General features: G+C 33.2%; 1 protein-coding gene across 1 annotated transcript; it reads left to right on the forward strand.

Annotated features, from left to right (window-relative positions):
• Positions 1 to 1340: 1340 nt before the first annotated feature.
• LOC134263121 (uncharacterized) lies at positions 1341 to 18269 on the forward strand (the record flags this gene model as incomplete). The annotated part of the gene is made up of 4 exons (XM_062745431.1): positions 1341 to 1526; positions 1641 to 1782; positions 2258 to 2625; positions 17970 to 18269. Coding segments are annotated over 4 exons (996 nt in total), but the record flags the coding sequence as incomplete, so codon positions are not given.
• Between the last annotated feature and the right edge of the window lie 2471 nt (positions 18270 to 20740).

Here is a 20740-nt window from a genome sequence, read left to right on the forward strand (position 1 = left end):
CCCCCTTGCTTTCGCGAAAGCGGAGGACAATAAGTAGGGGGTGCCTTGTATATACCCCTGGTTCAAATAATGGTTATTTGAAAATATTTAGATTAAGAGGAAAGATTAAGAGGAAATATTTTACTAGGAAATATTTTACTATATTATACTTTCATGTAAATTACTTGAATCTGATTCGTCGAGAAACATTTGATAAAAATACTACTACCCGCTGAATAATGAAGCCACGTCCTCCTGCGTAGGAACAGTCAACATTTCTTGACGACGGGTGATATTCCACAAAATAGGGACTACGCAGAATTTATGCGCGCACGGTTCACTGCTATATGTATTTGTATGAAATATTCAGTATAATATAATAATAATAGCCGATGTAGTTGAGTGTAACATTGAAAATTTTCACCCCTCGAAAACCATTGTCAACCGAGGCGCAGCCGTCGATGGTTTTCGAGGGGTGAAAATTTTCAATGTTACACTCAACTACATGCAGTATTTATTATATACATTGCTTGGCGACGTACTATATTCCAGAAAGAAAGTAACTGTGCAAAATTTATGCGAGCAAGGCTCACTATTATATGTATTTGTACATGACATTCATTAAAATATAATACATATAACATGTAAGAAAGCGTGATATCGAAAATTGTCACCCGTAGAAAACCAACATTAAATTTTTTCATCCCTCAAAAACCATTGTCAACATCGGCTGTGCCTCTGTTAACAATGTTTTTTTACGGATGACAGTTTTCAATTTTACTCATGCAATATTCATATACTGTTATTTTTTATAAGTTCAGAATAAATATAAAAACCACGAAAGCAATTGATTAGAATGTGGCAAAATATTTCTGTAACGATATTGATTTGGAAAGCTAAAATTTGTATAGAAAAATTTATTTTTGAAAAAAAAACTCATATGCATATATTCTTTACATATGTACGTTCGTTTTAACTAGTCTATGAACGCCCAAATTAAAGAATTACCTTTTAAATCCATTGTCTATTGGAAGTTTGCACAGAAATCCCTTTGCTTGAAAGCAATAATGACATCTGTACATGGTTTTACTGATGAATGACAAATAGCAGAATTAGGAGGACCTATAAAAAGAATATCATCCAATATTTGCAGTATATTAGGTACCCCAAATTTGCTACAAGCAATCCATTGTAATGCCGTGCTAAATGACTCAAAAATAGAGCACGTTATAGAACACCCATAGGAAGGCACTTATCATAAAAAAAGACCACTTGAACTGAATTCTTAACAACTCATAATCTTGTACTGAATTCTTAACAACTCATAATCATTCTGGTGAACTAGTGAAATTTTATTTCAGAATGCTGGGCTGGTACCTTTGGTGATGGTTGTACAGAGACCTGCCCTCCAAATAAGTATGGAATATTTTGCGTAGAGGATTGCAACTGCACAGCCTTTGAAATATGCGATGGGGCAAAAGGGTGTATAAATGCTGGCAGAAGGACTTCTAAACCGTTTGAAGTTGATGTTTCTTTCACATCATTCAGTAAGAGTCATGCTAAAAAATATTCACATTCGTCCTATATATGTGCAAAATATTTTATGATTTTTTTTTATCATGATTTATAATTTTTTTTTCTTCAAAATCTTCTCTTTACAGGACACACCACAGAAGGGAACACAGTCACGTATTCCTCTCAACAGTTTAATATATTGTATGTATGGATACCAATAACTGGTGTTCTTTTTCTTGCTATTGTCTCCTGTGGAGTGATCGGATGGACTAGATATTATAAAATAAGGTATATAAAATCGGACCGTTGGTTTTTAAGTAATTAATCTAGAAATAATTGAAGTCTTACATTATATTTTTAATCCACATCATTTCAATTAGGAGTCTTAATGGTAAAGGTTTGTTAAAACTTCTGTTAGAAGCAACTTGGTATTTCTACAGCCAGAAACAAAAATCTATTTTGAATGCGTACCAACCATTTTTGTGACCATGATTGTACAGACTCAACAGTACTACACAACTTTGAAACAGAGTTGTTGGACAGCGATTTTGATTTGCATACTGTATATGTGTACATGTATATGTATGAAGTAAGCAAACCGTTTTGTGTCGTGTCCCTAATATGTTAGAATACACATCTAACATTTATTACCCCCCCCCCCAAAAAAAAAGAAAAGAAAAGAAAAGAAAAAAGAAACAAAAAGAATAATTATGTTTTGTTTTTATATTCTATCCTCTTGAATTCATTTTTTATTTAATTTTAGACAAAGACACAGTAATCAAGGTCCTTATTCTCAACCTTTACCACGTGACGTAGAATTAATTTCTGTACCAGAACAAGAACGATATGAACAGCTAATGGATAATAATCGTCCTGATTTTAAACGCATGCAAAAAATCAAAAACATTCAACAACAGATCAGAAGTGAGGAGGAATACCTAGAACCACTGACATCAAATGATGGCTATATTTCTATAGAAGAAGAACCTTGCGAGCCCAATGAAGACAGATATGAGAAACCCGAGGAGCAAAAACAGGATAATTATTTACAACCTGTATCAGACGGTTACACAGTTGTTACTACGGACTTACAATCAGTTGACAATTTGGAAAGCACTAAGAAGAATTACCGTATAAGTGGAAATTTCAGCGAGACGCAAATTTAGCGATTTGTCCTTAAAATTGGGTATTTTATTTTTAGCGAGAGGTAATATTAGCGATTTGAAATGCTTACTTAAGAAACTATTACAACTTGAACACAATTAAACTTTAGCGATATTCAGTTTTAGCGATCTCGACACCCTCGCTAATAATGCCAAAATTAAATTCTCGCTAAAAATTCTGCTTATACATCTATTTAGATGTAGTTTTTGAATAAATGTGAAAGAATAATTTCGTTTTGATATATTTTTCTGCTTTTCAGCATGTGGATGTACCAATATCTGTACATTTACTATGGTTTAGTAATAATTATAATAAAGAACACATATTTGACAGCTGTATAGATTTTTATTAGTTTGTCCTTGATTATTTATTTTAAAAACTGCAGCAGAGAAAATCAAAAGGCTACATATAGATTAATTTCCGATTGTCTCTTCAGTTCTAAAGATATAATAGAGTCTGATACCTAGGGTTCGAAGTCCATTGCACTACTTTTATTTTGCATTAATGTTAAAACAGGAGAGGTATATATACATAAAGAAATCGATTTTAAATTGAGGCCGTTGTTTATGCATTAAATATGACAACGAAATGTTCCGTCTACCAGATAAATTCAAAGGGTTATCATCGATCACTGACCGCTGTCTTCACCTTTTTATTATATATTTGAAAACTTTATTGGGTTTCATTATTTAATACTTTTACTTAATCAAATCTTTTAAATATATTTAAGTTTTATTCAATTTAAGAAGACGTTATTTGTAATCGCACAACCAAGCTCTTAGATAAATGTGATGACTTTCACTTTCTTTCGTTAACTTCCCTTACTTATGCAGCAATATACTTTCATCACTTGCACACGGAGTTTATTTATCTCAATTGATTCGTTACGCAAGAGCATGTACTACGTATGAACAATCTCTAAAACGAGGTAAATTATTGACAAACAAGTTGATGAATCAAGGATTTTAGCTGTTTCGTTCAAAGTAATCATTTTGTAAGTGCTATGGTCGATACAATGACCTTGTCAGCAAATACAATGTATCACTGAGTGAAATACTGACTGAAGTTTTTCATACTAATTGTTAGTCCATTATTTATACTCTTAATTGACGACGGATTTTCCCATTACTTCCCGAACATGATTAGGAGCTCACAGCTGGTGTGACCGGTCGACAGGGGATGCTCACTCCTCCATGAAACCTGATTTGACCTCTGATATTTTGGAGGTCCGTGTTTGCTCCAATTGCCCCTACAGGTATTTCCTCCTATTTTGAATTGTTTTATGGACTTTGATCTTCAATACTTTTGTTATTGAGAGAGAAAGAGAGAGATACCTCCAGATGCAGCTGCACGACTTTTGATCTCGAATACTGTTCGTTTTCTCCTTATGTTTCATTCAAAAATGTAAATAATACAAGCAATGTCAGTTTGTAACAGGCTGGAATGATTTCTTCATATACCTTTTTTATACCTTTTTTATCGTATTTAACATAAACAACATTTTTTGCTTCATTTTTTTATTGAGCCTATATTATATTAGTTCCCATATTTAATACGTATTCATTCAACCTTTTTTTTTGTATTTTTTATGATTTTACACCAGTAAATATCTAAAATAAGCCATAAGAATTCAAGAATATTTGACGATCCTAGTCCTCATAGTAATCTAAATATCATTTTTTTTTTCAAATCATAATTTTTTCCCAACTTTGGATTAACCTTCAGACCAGACCCTTTGCCCTAGGGATTGCCTGGAACAATATCCGTATCTACTATATATATTCTCAGCTTTGTTTAAGGATAATTTGCACAGTGAATCTTGAGAGGAAGACTTTTTTAGCGAACGGTACTTTCGTTTTTATATTCCAATTTTGTCCCAAATGGTTTCTTAGTGAAAACGAGAACCTGCAGTACAGTTAAGGTGCGCAATGGGAATATCGACTAAATTTTGTATTTCAAAACGTATTCACAATCGGGATGGCGATTATTTTTAGTACATTATTTATGTTGGATAATTGTAATTATGATTAATAACTTCATATCGAGGACGATTATATGTTTTATATTTAGACTAGTCACGTGATGCGGGAGTCACGCGATTTTAGCACATTGACTGTTACATATAAATATCACCAGTGCAAGGGCATAACCAAGTTAAATTTCCAAGTTTAGTTTATACATATTTTCAAAAGGCATTGTAGTTTCTAAAAAGTGTTGCGATCCTGTCTAAATTTTGAAATTTCATTGTTAAAATTATTCTTGTATGACCGAATGATATATTTTTTGCTGGTCAGCGGCATGAAATATTGTAATAATTAAATTGTGTTTAAGACTTCATCAGGATCGCAGCACTTTTCAGACACCTTAATACATGTAGTTCTATAGTTGAAATGTAAAAGCTTACTTTGATCTAAAGAGTGTATGCCCTTGCACTAGATCGATGTATTAAGACGGGGTCCCCCACATTACCCTCCGATGTACTTGCATACAAATCTACGGCAGTGTCAATTAAATACGTAATGTACAGAAAATATAAATAAAATAGTGAAGAAGACATTAAATTCAACTTATTGTCCCATAGAATATCTGTAAATAATATTTTATTTAATTAGAGAATACATATTTTGTTGAGAAAATATTACTTGATCTGTCTCTCACTGCATACAAACTACGTCACGTTGTAAGAGATGACGTCATATTGACAAGTGTATTCCCCATTTTAAAAAGTGAGTTATTTCCCTGAAGGGAACTCTTTTACTGTGTTTAAAACGCTATAAATAAAGTAACTTCCGCGGACGTTCTTGATGTGTGTAATGCCTCTGTCATATAGAAAAATGTTATTGTGTTTGTGAATAAAAAGAAATCTTAACTGATTCGTATTTTCTTAAATTGCCCACTCATAGTCTCTTTCTGGATTTGTATTAATCTGTATAGTAGTATAATAAGGCACTGTGTAAGCCCCCCACCCCCCAATCCCCCTTACAAAAAACGAAACAAATTACTGATAAAATGCTGATACATATTCGAATAGGCCCATTAAAAAAAAACAAAGTAAAAGCTAATTTTCGGTAGTGGATGTTCTGCAGACGGATCATCATTATTTACAAAATGTGCAGATCAAATATAAGAATTTTTAATTATAAAGTTTTTACGAATTAATCTAGCCTGTTGCAGCCATATTTTCTTCTCTGCATCTCTGGGAACTTTTTGGAGACTGATGACATGTCCATCTACAGTTTTACCTCTGAAATTGCTGCATATACAGCTGTAGTTCGTCTTCCACGACCGATACCAAGAAACGTTTTTGCTCGATTGTATGTCATAACATAGAACTTTTACTTACAAGAACACATTTGGTGACAATTAAAGGCCTATTTCATTTGAATTAACCGTGTTTCCGGAATCTTTTATTTGTAAAATAATTGATTCACTGTACAGTATTAAAACTTTGAATGGAATTCTAAATGAATAATTTAATCTCATGTGCTCATGTAACGAAGAAAGACTCATTCAAATAGCATCGACCTGAATTCGTGTTACATACATGTATGTCGTATAAAGTCTGAGCTGCATTTAATCAAAGTTTTAATGTAGGATCTAAGCATATGTACATATATATTCCTGAGTTAATTTAAATACACATTTGTTTTAGATCATAGAATTGAATTAAATGCCCCAAAAAAAGATCATAGAATTGACAGCAGAAACACGAAATTGATACAATAATTTCCTAGCGTATTGCTCGTTAATTAACAGAAAACACTCTTTTCTCAAGTGTTATTTATGTTTTTAAAATCCTTTCAGTGTAAGTACATGTATTTATTTTTATAAGTTATTCGATTTTTTTTTTTTTTTTTGCAAAGTGTGTAGAAAACAATATCAGAGAGAGAGAGAGAGAGAGAGAGAGAGAGAGAGAGAGAGAGAGAGAGAGAGAAAAAACTCCGTGTAACTGACATACATGTACATTTTAAAAAAATATATGTACCCTAATTTTATTGAATTCACAATTAAAATTCTAATAATTTTTAATTTTCACAACTATGGTTCATATTAAACTGTTCAACCCATTTACATATTCTCTGTACCTGTACACATGGAGGGGGGGGGGGGGGGTCAAGGGGTTTAGCAAAACCCCCACTTTTTTCCCAATATTACTTTTTCTATTGAAAATGTTCATTGATAGACAAGTTGCCACCCCCCCCCCCCCCACACACACACACAGTTTATATACGGTAAAGTTTATAAGGGGAAAAGGTTTTATCCAAGGTACTGGTCTGAAATAAGACTTTTTTAACTTTGGGGAAGGTTTTTTTGTTCCAAATTTTTTAGGTAAAAAAAAAAATTTTTTTTAACCCCCCCCCCAAAAAATGCTAGCTCTCCTGGGTTTTATATTTTCTGAAGGGGGGGGCCCAAAACCCTTTATAAAATAATTTATTATTAAAAAAAAAGCAAACCTTTTTCTTTTGAAATTTTTAAATACAGCGTGTAAGTTATACTATTTTGTTAGATTATCGTAACATGTAGTCCGCGGAAGTTTGCTAGTGTTGAAGAGTTCCGATTTTAGGGGGGATAATCCTTTTGAAAATGGGGAAATTAAATTATATGGGGGCAATGATCAAATTATTGAGATATATTGTCTAATGGTTTTTTAATATTTTAATTTTATTTTAGCATTCAATTATTTGAAATAATTTATGAGCTTTAACACATATAATATTTGCAAAATGATGTTGAAAAAACATTTTAAACCCTTTTCTTCGTGATTATTATTGAAGAAATCAAAATTTTTGACAAAAATGAAAAATTAAAAATTTAGTCCGAATTTCCTCTGCATTACCATACATTGACTTTTGTACCTGTATATTTTCTTTAAATAATAAAATATTAAATTTTTAAATTGATTTCGATTTAAAACTTGCTTATTTTATCCATTTAGAACAATTTTTGATTTAACATATTATATTTAAAAATTTCCTTTCTGTTATCTGAAACCTGAGTAAACGTCATCCTTAAGAAGGTGTTTTGAAAGGTATCAATTAAGTGGTCCCAACTACAGCAGCTGTACAGACGTGGAACGAACACACAGCGATCACAGATACAATGACCTTTACACACGACCTTGATTAAATTTTATTTCTAGCTGTCTGAGCAACAAAGCAAAATAAATAAAATATTAATTAAAGAAGAAAACTAGGTCATTATCATGATATACAATTAGAACAAAGTCATTTCCTCTGGAATGCCAGACAAAAGGGGCTTAATAAATCTCAGAATAACCCCGACCTTTAGATAACACTTCCATCGTGACTATGCAGTTGTAACCTGAAATATAGTCATACATTAAGGAGATACAGATTTCTGGTCATGCAGAAAAAAAAAATTTTTCTTTATGGACCTTAGCTGAATCTTTCTCTTAGTTGTAGTTTTGATGCTTGTTACTGAGTATAGGTTTTGCCCCGTGTTGATGTCTAAGAATATTTAAATTTTTTATGAATGACCTATGTCATTAATAAGATGTCTACATTGCAGGTTTAGATACTAGTAATTAGGTGGGAAGAAATTCTTTCTTTTAATTTGTACCTTTAAATTTTTTTAAATATACTTTGAATGAAGGTCATAAAACTACATACATAACCTTCATTGCATGTGCACCTTTCAAGGCCATTGGGGACTAGTTTGATTACTTTTGCCGTCCGGTGTTTTTTTTTCTGTGTGTGTTACAGTTGTAAAAAAATAACAAAAGGGGTCATATTTCATAACCAGTAAAGAATAAAAAGTTATCATTAAACATTTAAGTTATTATTACAACGCAAGCATCCTTTTAAGACGGATAAACTACATGGCCAGAAGACAGACAAAGAGTTTGTGCTGATAATGAGGTGAATATGCTACATGAATATTTCGTCACTGGCATAAGATCAAAGCAATCTGCATTGTGCATGGCACCAATACTAATTATTGACAGAAAATCAGCCTTTGGAAATTATTTCTTTCTCCACTAATCATCGGGTTTCCCAAAAGCCAGAGAAAGAGCTTTGTTATCTTTGTTATGGAATTTTTTAAAAAATAAAACTGATTTTTAAAAGGGTTTTGGGCCCCCCAAGCAAAAAAAAATTTTAGAAAGGGGAATGGGGAAATTATCATTTGAAAAAGTTTTTGAGATACAGTTAAAGAAATTTCTATTTTTAAACTTTTAAATCTTAGAGTATTATAATGTAGGATCTGTTGGCCATCCCTTTTTTTAAGGCCCTTTTCTTCATCCTTTTTTGGAAACCAAGTGGATTTTTTTCAAAACAACCATGTAGAAATTTTAGGCAGAGAAATTGATGGGGTGCAATTTAAAGAATTGATTTTCAGGGTTGGGATCAGTATCATAAAATCGTTATAAAATGTCATTTCCTTGTAGAAAATACAATCAAGTATCTAAAATTTCTGTAGTTTAACCCTTCCCAAAAATTAAAAAATTGTCTGTCTGTACAGGAAATCCTGTGCACACAGTAATCCCAATTATGAGGGAAGTATAAAAGGGCCCATATCAAGGAAAACCGAAACAGGGGAGAATATTCGGATAAAAAATTTTTTAAACATCAATTTATCACACACCATACTATGTCAAGCATCCAAACATTTTTTAAGATATGATCTCTGCTTTAGACCCCTGAATTTGCAAAAAATCAATTATACTATCGATTCCTAAAACTAATGTCGCCACATAATCATTTCATTATGGAATAAATCATCCAGGGACACGCTTTATCATTTTCAATGCTTGGTATGGATTATCAGCCCCTGTTCGACCTCTTCAGTTTCTGGAGGTGAGATGTTGAGATGGACGTCGTTTGGTACCTTAACGGTTTTGAATTAAAATTTGGGTCTTGAACTAAACAAAAGGCCATTTTAAGAAATTTATGATTTTTTCCAGTTTTTTTTGTTTTGAAAGCTTAAAAAAACCGTTTGCAACCATTATTCCTGAGGGTTTGTTAAGATGCCAATCAGTTTTCGGGTTTACAAAAGTTTGTTTAAAGTTTTAAAAACTTTTTTAACCCAAAAAAATTTTTTCAAAAAAAAAAAAATTTCCAAAAAATGTCAATTTTTCCCTTTTTTTAAATTTGAATTAAAATTTATTATTTCATACAATTAATTTGAGATTTTGCCAAAAATTAAAATATTAAATAAAACCCTTTTTTCTTATGACTCTTTGAAAAAAATTTAAAAGTTAAAATTTTTACCTTGGAGCCCCTTCAGTCGGAAAAAAAATTTTTTGTGTAAAATTTTCTTTATAAATTTTTTTTCCCCTTTATTAATTTTTACTTTTAAAAATTTTAAACCTAAACCCTCTTACCTTTTTTCGTTGTAAAATTTTAAAAAATTTAAAATTATTTTTTCACATAAATTTTTTTTATTTTTATTGAACAATAATGAATTTTTGGGTTTTAATTTTTGGTTTGATAATCCCCCAGTTTTTTTTTAATTTCGTCACCAGAGGGTTATAAAAGTTTGTGGAATTTTTTAAAATTTTATTTTAATTGATGAAAAAACAACGGGGAATTTTTAATATAAAGATAATGTCAAAATTGGGAAAATTTTTAAATTTCCAAATTCCAATGGCAACAGCATCGAAAATTGATAGTTGTGAAACCCGGGGAACTTCGAGTAACGTCAAATTAGATATGTCACGTCACGTTATAGAAGCATCTCATCCTAATGACCAATTTGAATACGTAATTCTATAAAATGCTGCCTTTCCTCCATTTTTTCTCAAGAAAAGCCTGGGTATTCTCGCAACAACTTATCTCCATTTTTTACTAATATTTCAAAATACTACCCATCTTTCCATATGAAGTTCCAATTTCATTAGCATTGTCAAGAACAATGCGGCAGCCGACAAGGTCCATTGAAGCTTTTGATTTGTCTAGGGGAGTATGCACTTAAAAAATAGCTCCAAAAAGCGATCACATCTTTAATCAAATTCAATGGAAGTTCTATTTTTTCTTAAATTTTTTTGCCACTGGAAAACCAGTAATTCAATGCATTTTCCCCAAGCCTATGTCAATAACATACGCGTTTAAGATAGGGTGATCCCGGGATTTTCGCTAAAAATATGACTTGACCAAAATTTGACGTTGTCTAACAACTTAAAGATGAACAATAAATCATCAACTTATAAACTAAAAATCCAGTAAAATCGGTAAAACTCTCATACAAAGATTTGTAAAAGATCAAGCAATCGTAATAATGACATAATTTTCGTTTTATATACCACATAGGGTGGTTTAATTCTCACTTCACGAATTAAGAAATTACAGTAATAATAAACGCGTTAATGTCTCCCCCGCATTTCCAAACAACCGTTTCTATGGCAACTGCCATAGTGTTACTATCAAAGATATTAAAATTGTTTTTAATTTTAAATATTCTTCAAGTGTCTATATTTTCATTTGTAATTTTCAACAAATTCCACTTAAAAATGAATAAAATATGAAGAAATTCCACGAACTTTTGGATCAACCCTCGTATTTTCGATAGCAAGTATGGCGCACAGTTATTGTCATTAAAACATCGAATTGTTATTTTGTGTGGGTTTTTGTTTTCTTTTATTTGTTTTTTGTCATTTTTTCTGGTATTGGATTTTTTGGTCCTGTTTTCAACTATAATCTTAACAACAAATAAAATATACTTAATTATAACATTAATTTTTTTTATTTTTTGGTTGAAATTTTATAAAATTGAAATTTCAAGCCAGGAGCCATTGTCTGCTTGGAAAGCATTATCCATAGCCTTTGGCCTATAATAATTCTTGTAATTTCCCCGCAAAAACTTTAAGCTTGGCCAAAACTTTTGATTCGTTGGAGCCATGGCTTTCAGATATCACAAGTGTATTGTTTGTGACAAGAACTTTCTTTGGGCATCAATATTTTTGACCTGGCCTCTTGACCTTGAACTTTTACTCACTTTTGAAAATCTTTAACCTAATAATATTTCGATAATTTTGAAAACTTTGTACTAGGACTTTTATATTTCAAAGGTATATTTTATGACAAGTCCTTCCACCGGCTACCATTAGGTTTGACCTTTTGTCATTGACCTTTGTGTTTGATCCCACTTTAAAAAAGTTTAACATCGGCCATAACTTTGATTGGTGCTTGGGATTTCGTATTTTACAGATATATTCATTCAGACAAATCCGTTCTTTAGGTAATTACACTTTTGATCTCTTGAAATTTTCAGCTTTAAGAACCCTAGTGTGTCCATAAAAGGGAAGAATTGGTAAGGGAAGACAAAATTAGAAAATTGTATATTGGATACAGGAAAGACAAAAAAAGACAGCCTTATAAAGTCGTGTATTGGATTAAGAAAGGCATAGATAGACGACCTTTATTTGAATGCGTTGAAGGCAGAAAAAGACGACCTTATATTGGACGAAGGAAAGGATGAATAGATGACCTTATTATAAGATACTCATTGCATGATTTTCCTGTCTGTAGTTGCATATCTCATGCAATTAAATGACATAATATAAGAATTACCAAGGGTTCAATACATTTAAGTAAAGTTATATAATGAAATAAATTGGACGGCTTATGTTACGGCGACATAACTTTTATTTGTTCTCAGTTACGAATATTATTTCAACATTTCCAGAAATACCATTCCAATTAAAAGTGGAACAAGAAGTGATGTAAGAGAATCTATATAATAAAATGTCAAGTGTTCCGTTATTTAACGAGGGAAGCCTTGTTGATGCAAATCAAACTTTGATGGAGGAAATTCGAGAAGTTTTATTTGTAAAGTCTTTTTTATACAGCGCGATTTCTTCCCACGCGGACTAATGGAAGCTGGGTCAATTTCAGGGAAAAAACATTCTGTCGGAATGGTATTCCGTTATTTAATTGATTATTGAGGAATTCTAGTGAAGAACGCATGCATACTGATAGGCACCAATCTCTAAATACATTTACTGCAATCAAAGCGCCCTTTATCGTCTTAAAAATGTTGTGTAATTAAGCAAAGTTGACAAGACCTCAGATAAAATAATTTTTTGGTCTTGAGATATGATTTAACATTTATGGTTTCTTAACGTTGATGCGATTTTTTTTCTATTCTGTCCAATTTCTATGAGCCCATAATATTTCTTTGAAGCATAGGGCGAGAGTGGCGGTGGTCAACAGGGGGTGCTTACTCCTTCATGACACCTGATCCCACCTCTGATGTGTTTGCTCTGCCCCCATGCAATTTGTATTGTTACGATGGACTTTTGTGCTGTATTACTGTTCGCTATCTTCATAATGCATGTGTCTGATGTTTGAAACCTTTTTGTTCACTGAATTACGAATTACGCAATTCGGTTCTGTAGAGAAGAAAACATTTTTTTCTCTGCCAATACATCAAATGAGGCGTTAACTCTATCCATTATACGGCAAACAAAAATAATGCTGCAAACAGAACAAAGTATATGGGTTAATTTGAACATAGATAAAAAAAAAAAAAGGTTTGTTTGACCAATTTTGCGCAAGTAGAGATATGAAAGAACACATATTAATACAATGCTTTTAAGATAAAATTATTATTCTAAAAAGAAGTTCGCTTTTAGTCTATAGATGCTATTTAAAGCAACTAATAATGGAATTCTATTGAAACAAGAGCCCTTCTGCTTGTCGATCAATTTAGAATATCATAAGACCAACTCGGTCCTAACTTGGACCTTCACCAAGGATTACGAGACATGGGCTTTATTATAATAATATTAGAGCTGAAATCTTGTACATTTTAATTTAATTTATATTTTTAATTACACTATTATTATTTTGCTCCAAATCATAAAGTTGGTTGTCTGGAAACTACGAAATAAGATTTTTATTGTGTTTGAAATGCATTCTCAGTATCAGTATTACTATGTTTTTAAAATATTTTGTTCATTAAATATAAATTAGATTGAGCAGCATGCATAAATGCCAAGTATCGTTCGATTCTACACACGTATATGTTATATTTTCTCTTCTACTGATCACTTCAACAAAGATTTTTTTTTTTTTACATCACATAATGATTTTCTGGACACCCCCCTCCCCCTGAAACCTGGAATAATTTTGAAGGTTTTGGTTACGTCGGGATCCATGGATCATGAATTATTTCACTCACACACACACACCTTTCCGTATAAAGATAAATATCTTTAATTCTGTTTCTAACACCAGATGAAATTGGATCAGTTTAGTTAAAATGTTCTACTGTTTCTGGACGACGCATAACCATGATAGTTGCAATGAAACTATAGCAAATGCCAATGTGTATCCTGGGTTCCTAACAAAAACTAACACTTTACAGAAATTCTTACGACTGAAGAATTATCATTTCAACCTCTTCAACAAATAAACAAAATATATACTAAAAGTGAGTGTCATAAAACGCACGGATGAGATTTATTTCTGCGAATTTGTCACCTCACATAAATATAATCACCCAAGTAAAATAAAAATAGCAACAAACTAATATATAGGATACCACAAATGGCATTTTCATCTCTTAAGTAAGAATTTTCCCAGGATTAAATTATCAAATAGTGTTAACTAAATACATTTCATACCGGCTACGGTAATTTATATATGCGCAACAATTCTTCATTGATTTAGATCTTCGAAAGACGTTGACGCCAGTTTAATTTTTTTTTTCTTTTATATTAATCTAATATTACTCGAAAAGAAAAGAAAACGGTTTCATATTTCATCACCATATTGAGAAAACTGAAACTTGTTAACGTTCGCTTAGTGTAAATGTGTTTTATTACAAAATGATAATGATGGAAATACTGAAAAGTACTACTGTTAATTAGAGAGAAGAGAAAGAGAGGGATAGAAAGAGATAAATTAACGAACCGTATTCATTTCAACCACATTTATTTTCTTACTTGTGAAAATACAGTATGAATCCTTGAAGTTGATTCCGAATTTAGATTCTTAGCAACCTCTCCACAAGGTATGAAAACGATTTCATTTCCAACGCTTTCCAGGAAGTATATGAATTTGTACCCAGGCACGGATCCAGAAATTTTTTCCAAGGGGGTCCACCCCAATCAAAAAAAAAAAAATCAAATCCCAGAAATTTCTTAACAAACCAAAAAAAAGAAAACCTAACCTCGCCCAAACGTCACAAACCTATTTCGTTGAGGGGGGTGAAAGTGAAATCTTTCACTTTTCGTTTCACATCTATTCGCGTTTACCGGGGGGGGGGGGGGTGTCAGCGTTTTCCAAGAGTGGGGGGGGGTCCGATGGTAACTTTTTTCTTGCTTTAGTATATACATTTTTTAACCTTGTAAATTCTAGGGGGTCCTGACCCCCACCCGACCCCCCCCCCCCTCTAGATCCGCGCATTACAAATATATAGGCATTTAAAAGTTCAAAAAAGTGAGATCTTCATAATTAAAACTAAGGTACAAGTGCACATGTAGGATCATTCTTAAAAATAAAATTCTGTACTGATTATCAAATTAGAAGTGGAAACATAATTGTTTTTTTTACCCGGGATTGCCAATTTCGAACCAAATATTGTCAAAGTTTCCAGGTGTTATTATAGCACCTGCTCAAAAATACCTTAATTTTAAACTTACTTTTACAAGAGGATATATTCTTTATCTAAAACAATGATTAAGTTTTCGATGTGGAAGCGTAAAACACTAATTATATGCAAGACCCTCCTTTCCAGACTCTGGACAAATTCTAGATTACTGTTCTAAGGCCCAAGATCGACAGATATCTCGAGAGGATCTCGACAGATACTTAATAGTATTTCTAAATAAAGTTGACCTTCGGTGTCTCGAAAATTGAAATCTCGAATACCATGGATATGTCGAAAAAATTTGGTGCTTGGAAGTTTGGAAAGTGTTTTACCTCCGATATCTCAAATTCTCGGAAGTTCTCGAGGTTTTTTCTTATACCCATTGAGTCAGAGATAACGAGGTTTGACTGTCCTTTCTATAGATACGTTGATGCAAACAAACACACATACAATGCATCAATGATGAGCACATCACATTCCTTATTCCACTCCATGAGTTGGGTAAAAAAAAAGGGGTTGTCAATGCAAACGTTTCTAAAGGTTTAAATTGCTCGTACTGGATAAAACAATTTCTTTATTAAAACATTGATCAGTCCCTGTGTGATTATCATTTCAATTCCTCGTCTTCTTGCAATGTTACCACAATGACAGACAGAAGCATCAACACCTGTCAACAACCCAATCAGTAGAACCAGGAAAGGCAAATCCAAGGCTACCTTAATAATGAGACCGCAGACAATATTATTTTCCGGAAGGAGACAGACGACATTGTAATCAGAGACTAAGACAACATAACCCACTTTCCAGGGTTTTTTTTATATATATTTATAAAACCCCCACAAAAAGCCATTATAAAAAGGAATCAGATGCGTCTTTAATAGAACTCTGAAACTATTGAAAGGGAAGCAAGGTTGTTCAATGGAAAGATTACATTTTAAAATCAGATCCAAAAGCTTCCCGAAAGTGAAAATGAATTTACCTATTGCTAAGAAAAATATTGAAAAGGCACAAACGAATAACTACAATATAAATCTAAACAAACTAGGAATAGTGAGTGATTCATTCACTTCTAATTATCTTCAAAAATCTATAAACTTGAGTAATTCTATTAGCTACTTTTGCTAATTTTAAAACATTTATTTTACCGATTTTAGTCACAATATTCGCCAATCAAATACCATCATTAGTAGTGTATTCCATTCGAATCAAAGAAAATCAAAAATGGCATCATGCTATTTGGCGATTACAGAAGTATTTATTGAGAAGCAGGAAGAAAAATCCTTTATGACAGAAAACTCCCATGTTGAATTAAATATACGTCTGGATTCTTTTCCTGCAGAAGTGAAGCAAACGGAACAAAATCGCAGACGACAACCAGAAGTGTAGCGCGGGAAATCTGTCCATTTAACACTTGATGACATTCGATGCAACTGGTTGATAGTAGTGGATTATTAGAAACTAACTGAAATCAGTCGGAGAAATAGGAAAGTTCTTCCCCCAAACATGGTTAACCAGACACTAAAATAGCTGCAAAGACAGATTTCACACACGATCAAAGACTTGTGGGATCGGTGGCTTTTGATTTTCTGTAATTCCTGGGGTGCTTTTCGTAATTACAAAATCTAAATTTGTATTTTTTATTTCACGAAACTGACAAAAAAAAAATCATGACCCCCCACCCCCCATTTGTAAAGCCCTAGTTTTTTTGCTTCATAGCCCCATTGCTTGTGACCCAGTTAATAGAAATCTGAAATCCTATCCTAAATTTCAAAACTTCTTTGTTGAAAGCTCTTTGGTAAACATTAATTTCATAATACAATGGCGTGTTTTTTACATGTAACCATTGGAATGGTTGTCAAATATTCATTTATTATATGATATATTGCTATGATTCATCCTGAACAAAAGCAGCTACCTAGAATGATGCGGGAAAATTAATTATTTGTTAAAATCTTCAAACAAGGAAGTAGTTATAATGAAAGCGCATTGTTTTCTTTGATGGACGTTAGATTAGGGGTTTAATCACTCCGCGGAAACCCGGTTGATGTAGCATTACGCTTACACGAGTCTTGGATAGATGAATATTTCATCGGGTAGTAGTACTTGAAATGGAAAACAACTTTTCCACAAAAGGAAAATAATATTTACATTCAAATATTTGAGGTGATGTTTTTATCAGAGTTAATTATTTGAAGCACTATAAATTGTATAATGTGAATGTAGCTAGATTGAAAATATCGCAGAATATGTTTTGGTTTTGAATTTCGCAACAAATCTTGAACATTCGAAGCTCTATAAATTGACGTGTGTTGTTCGACTAATGATTGCATAGAATAATTATTATTTCCTATAAATGTTTGAAGTTATTCTTTCGAAGAAAAATTACAAGGTTAAATTTTTGAAAGCCGTTTTAATTGATAGTCTGTACTCCGTACTTAGCCTCCAGGGGCAAAGAAGTTGTTGAGAACCCTGACCAATGAACAGACGTTCAACATATATGTACCTATCTGTATGTATGATCTGTACCCATCTATATAAAATGATCTGGTCTTTTACTCATCAGCTGTTGGAAAACTCGCATAAAAATCGTCTTATGTAATTCATATGCGCGGGTCATTTGATTGGTTGCTGCAGAGAATCGCGATGGCAAATCAACGAATCAGAGTTTATATTATGTATGAAAGGAAGCTCTGTATTTGCTTATACTAACAAATCCCCAAAATGCAGTTGTATCTTGATGCGACAATGTTATATACAAGGTGATCAGAGAAAGAAAGCAAATTCCAATAGGCTTCCTCAAGATGTTGAAGAATTTATGAGAACCTGCACTTCATCCATCTTCTCTGTGATATATGCACTGCCTTTGGAAGATGTGGATCTATCCATCATTGGACCAAGAATGAAAACACCATTATCAACCTCTAGGAAGATGAAAGAGGAAGACCCTCCTATAACAAACCGAGTACCATTTGTGACTCAAAGTTTGGGCCGCAACGCTCACCTGAGTCATCTGAGTGTCCCTGTCCTCGTCATCGGCACATTTCCCCATATATTCCAAAGTAAAACGTTGATCTCCCATTGTGGCCGCAACATTGGGGAGTCATGATTTTAACAAACATGAATTTACACTACCTACGTATCTGTCAATATGACTAACCATGTTCTTGAGGAAGAATATTTTTAATACTTCTTTCTATATATTTTTATATAAGATTTGATCACCCATTGTTGCTCCAAAATCCCCGGAGGTACATGATTTGAACAAACTTGAATGTACACTATGTCATGAAGCTTTCACATAGGTTTCCTCTTTTCTGACCCAGTAGTTCTTGATAAGAAGATTAAATAACACAAACAATTTTCACTATTTCCTAATTATGTCCCTTTGGAAGAGGTTAGGGGAATTTAAATTGTTAAAATGAAGGGACATATCCCCTCGCAAGGGGAGATAATCAAGAAAAGACAAAAATAGGGTTGGGTCACTAAAAAATCTTCTTCTCAAGAACCACTGGGCCAGTAAAGCTGAAACTTATGTGGGAAGCATCCTGGGGTAGTGTAGAATCTAAATTGTTCAAATCATGACCCCCCGGGGGAAGGGCGGGGCCACAATGGGGAATCAAAGTTTTATATAGAAATATATAGGGAAAATCTTTGAAAATCTTCTTCTCAAGAACCACTGGGCCAGAAAAGCTGAAACTTATGTGGAAGCATCCTGGTATAGTGTAGATTCTAAATTGTTCAAATCATGACCCCCGGGGGAAGGGCGGGGCCACAATGGGGTATCAAAGTTTTACATAGAAATATATAGGAAAAATCTTTTAAAATCTTCTCAAGAACCACTGGGCCAGAAAAGCTGAAACTTATGTGGAAGCATCCTAGTATAATGTAAATTCTGAATTGTTCAAATAATGACCCCCCGGGGGAAGGGCGGGGCCACAATGGGGAATCAAAATTTTTATATAGAAATATATAGGAAAAATCTTTGAAAATCTTCTTCTCAAGAACCACTGGCCCAGAAAAGCTGAAACTTATGTGGAAGCATCCTGGTATAATGTAGATTCTAAATTGTTCAAATCATGACCCCCGGGGGAAGGGCGGGGCCACAATGGGGAATCAAAGTTTTATATAGAAAAATATAGGAAAAATCTTTGAAAATCTTCTTCTCAAGAACCACTGGGCCAGAAAAAGTGAAGCTTATGTGGAAGCATACTGGAATAATGTAGATTCTGAATTGTAGAAATCATGACCCTCGGGGGAAGGGCGGGGCCACAATGGGGAATCAAAATTTTACATAGAAATATACAGGAAAAATCTTTGAAAATCTTCTTCTCAAGAACCACTGGGCCAGAAAAGCTGAAACTTATGTGGAAGCATCCTGGTATAGTGTAGATTCTGAATTGTTCAAATAATGACCCCCAGGGGAAGGACGGGGTCACAATGGGGAATCAAAGTTTTACATAGAAATATACAGGAAAAATCTTTGAAAATCTTCTTCTCAAGAACCACTGGGCCAGAAAAGCTGAAACTTATGTGGAAGCATCCTGGTATAATGTAGATTCTAAATTGTTCAAATAATGACCCCCGGGGGAAGGGCGGGGCCACAATGGGGAATCAAATTTTTATATAGAAAAATATAGGAAAAATCTTTGAAAATCTTCTTCTCAAGAACCAATGGGCCAGAAAAAGTGAAGCTTATGTGGAAGCATTCTGGGGAAGTGTAAATTCAAAATTGTAGAAATCATGACCCCCGGGGGAAGGGCGGGGCCATTATAGGGAATCAAAGTTTTACATAGAAATATATAGGAAAAATCTTTAAAAATATTCTTCTCAGGAACCACTGGGCCAAAAAAGCTGAAACATATGTGCCCATTCATGGAAGGATCATGGGTAGTGTAGATTTCAAAATGTCTAAATTATGATCAGTGGGGTAGGTTGGGGATGCATTATGTATAACAAGGGGGAAATCTGGTAAAGAACAGAATGGTCAAAGCTTCTCAGGTGAGCGATGTGGCCCATGGGCCTCTTGTTGAGTATACGAGTATGTGAAAAATTCACGACAACGACAACAAAGTCGACGCCAAAGACAGACAACATACAGCTTTTAATCAGAAAAAGTCAAATAAAGCTTTAGACCGTGTTTTGACTTTCCCTAAAGGAGGAGTTTCAGTATTGTCAAACATTTCCGGAGCACAAGACCACAACTAGTCAAAGTCATGTTTAATTGTTTATGCAAAATTGAGTAACCATTTAAGATTTCTCAAGGCGGTCAGAATTAGAAGGTACGTTGGGTGCGAGTGCATTTCTCTGATAAAAAAAAAACAACAGAAATCTAATTTTCAAAACCAAATAAATTCATTTTTATCTCTTTAAAGGCAATGCTGCAAAACTTTATTTATTCAAACCTAGAATGCACCAAACCCACTCAATTGGCACCCATTAATGTAGAATAAAAAAATAATGGCCACATTGGGAAAAGCCATGCGTCCCCTTTCCTTTTTGAACCCTGGGACGACCATGTTGTCAACTATTG

The sequence above is a fragment of the Saccostrea cucullata genome, unplaced genomic scaffold (assembly GCF_032062105.1).
Source record: "Saccostrea cucullata isolate Sc308-1 unplaced genomic scaffold, CSIRO_AGI_Scuc_v1 ctg11110, whole genome shotgun sequence".
Classification (NCBI taxonomy): Eukaryota; Metazoa; Mollusca; class Bivalvia; order Ostreida; family Ostreidae; genus Saccostrea; species Saccostrea cuccullata.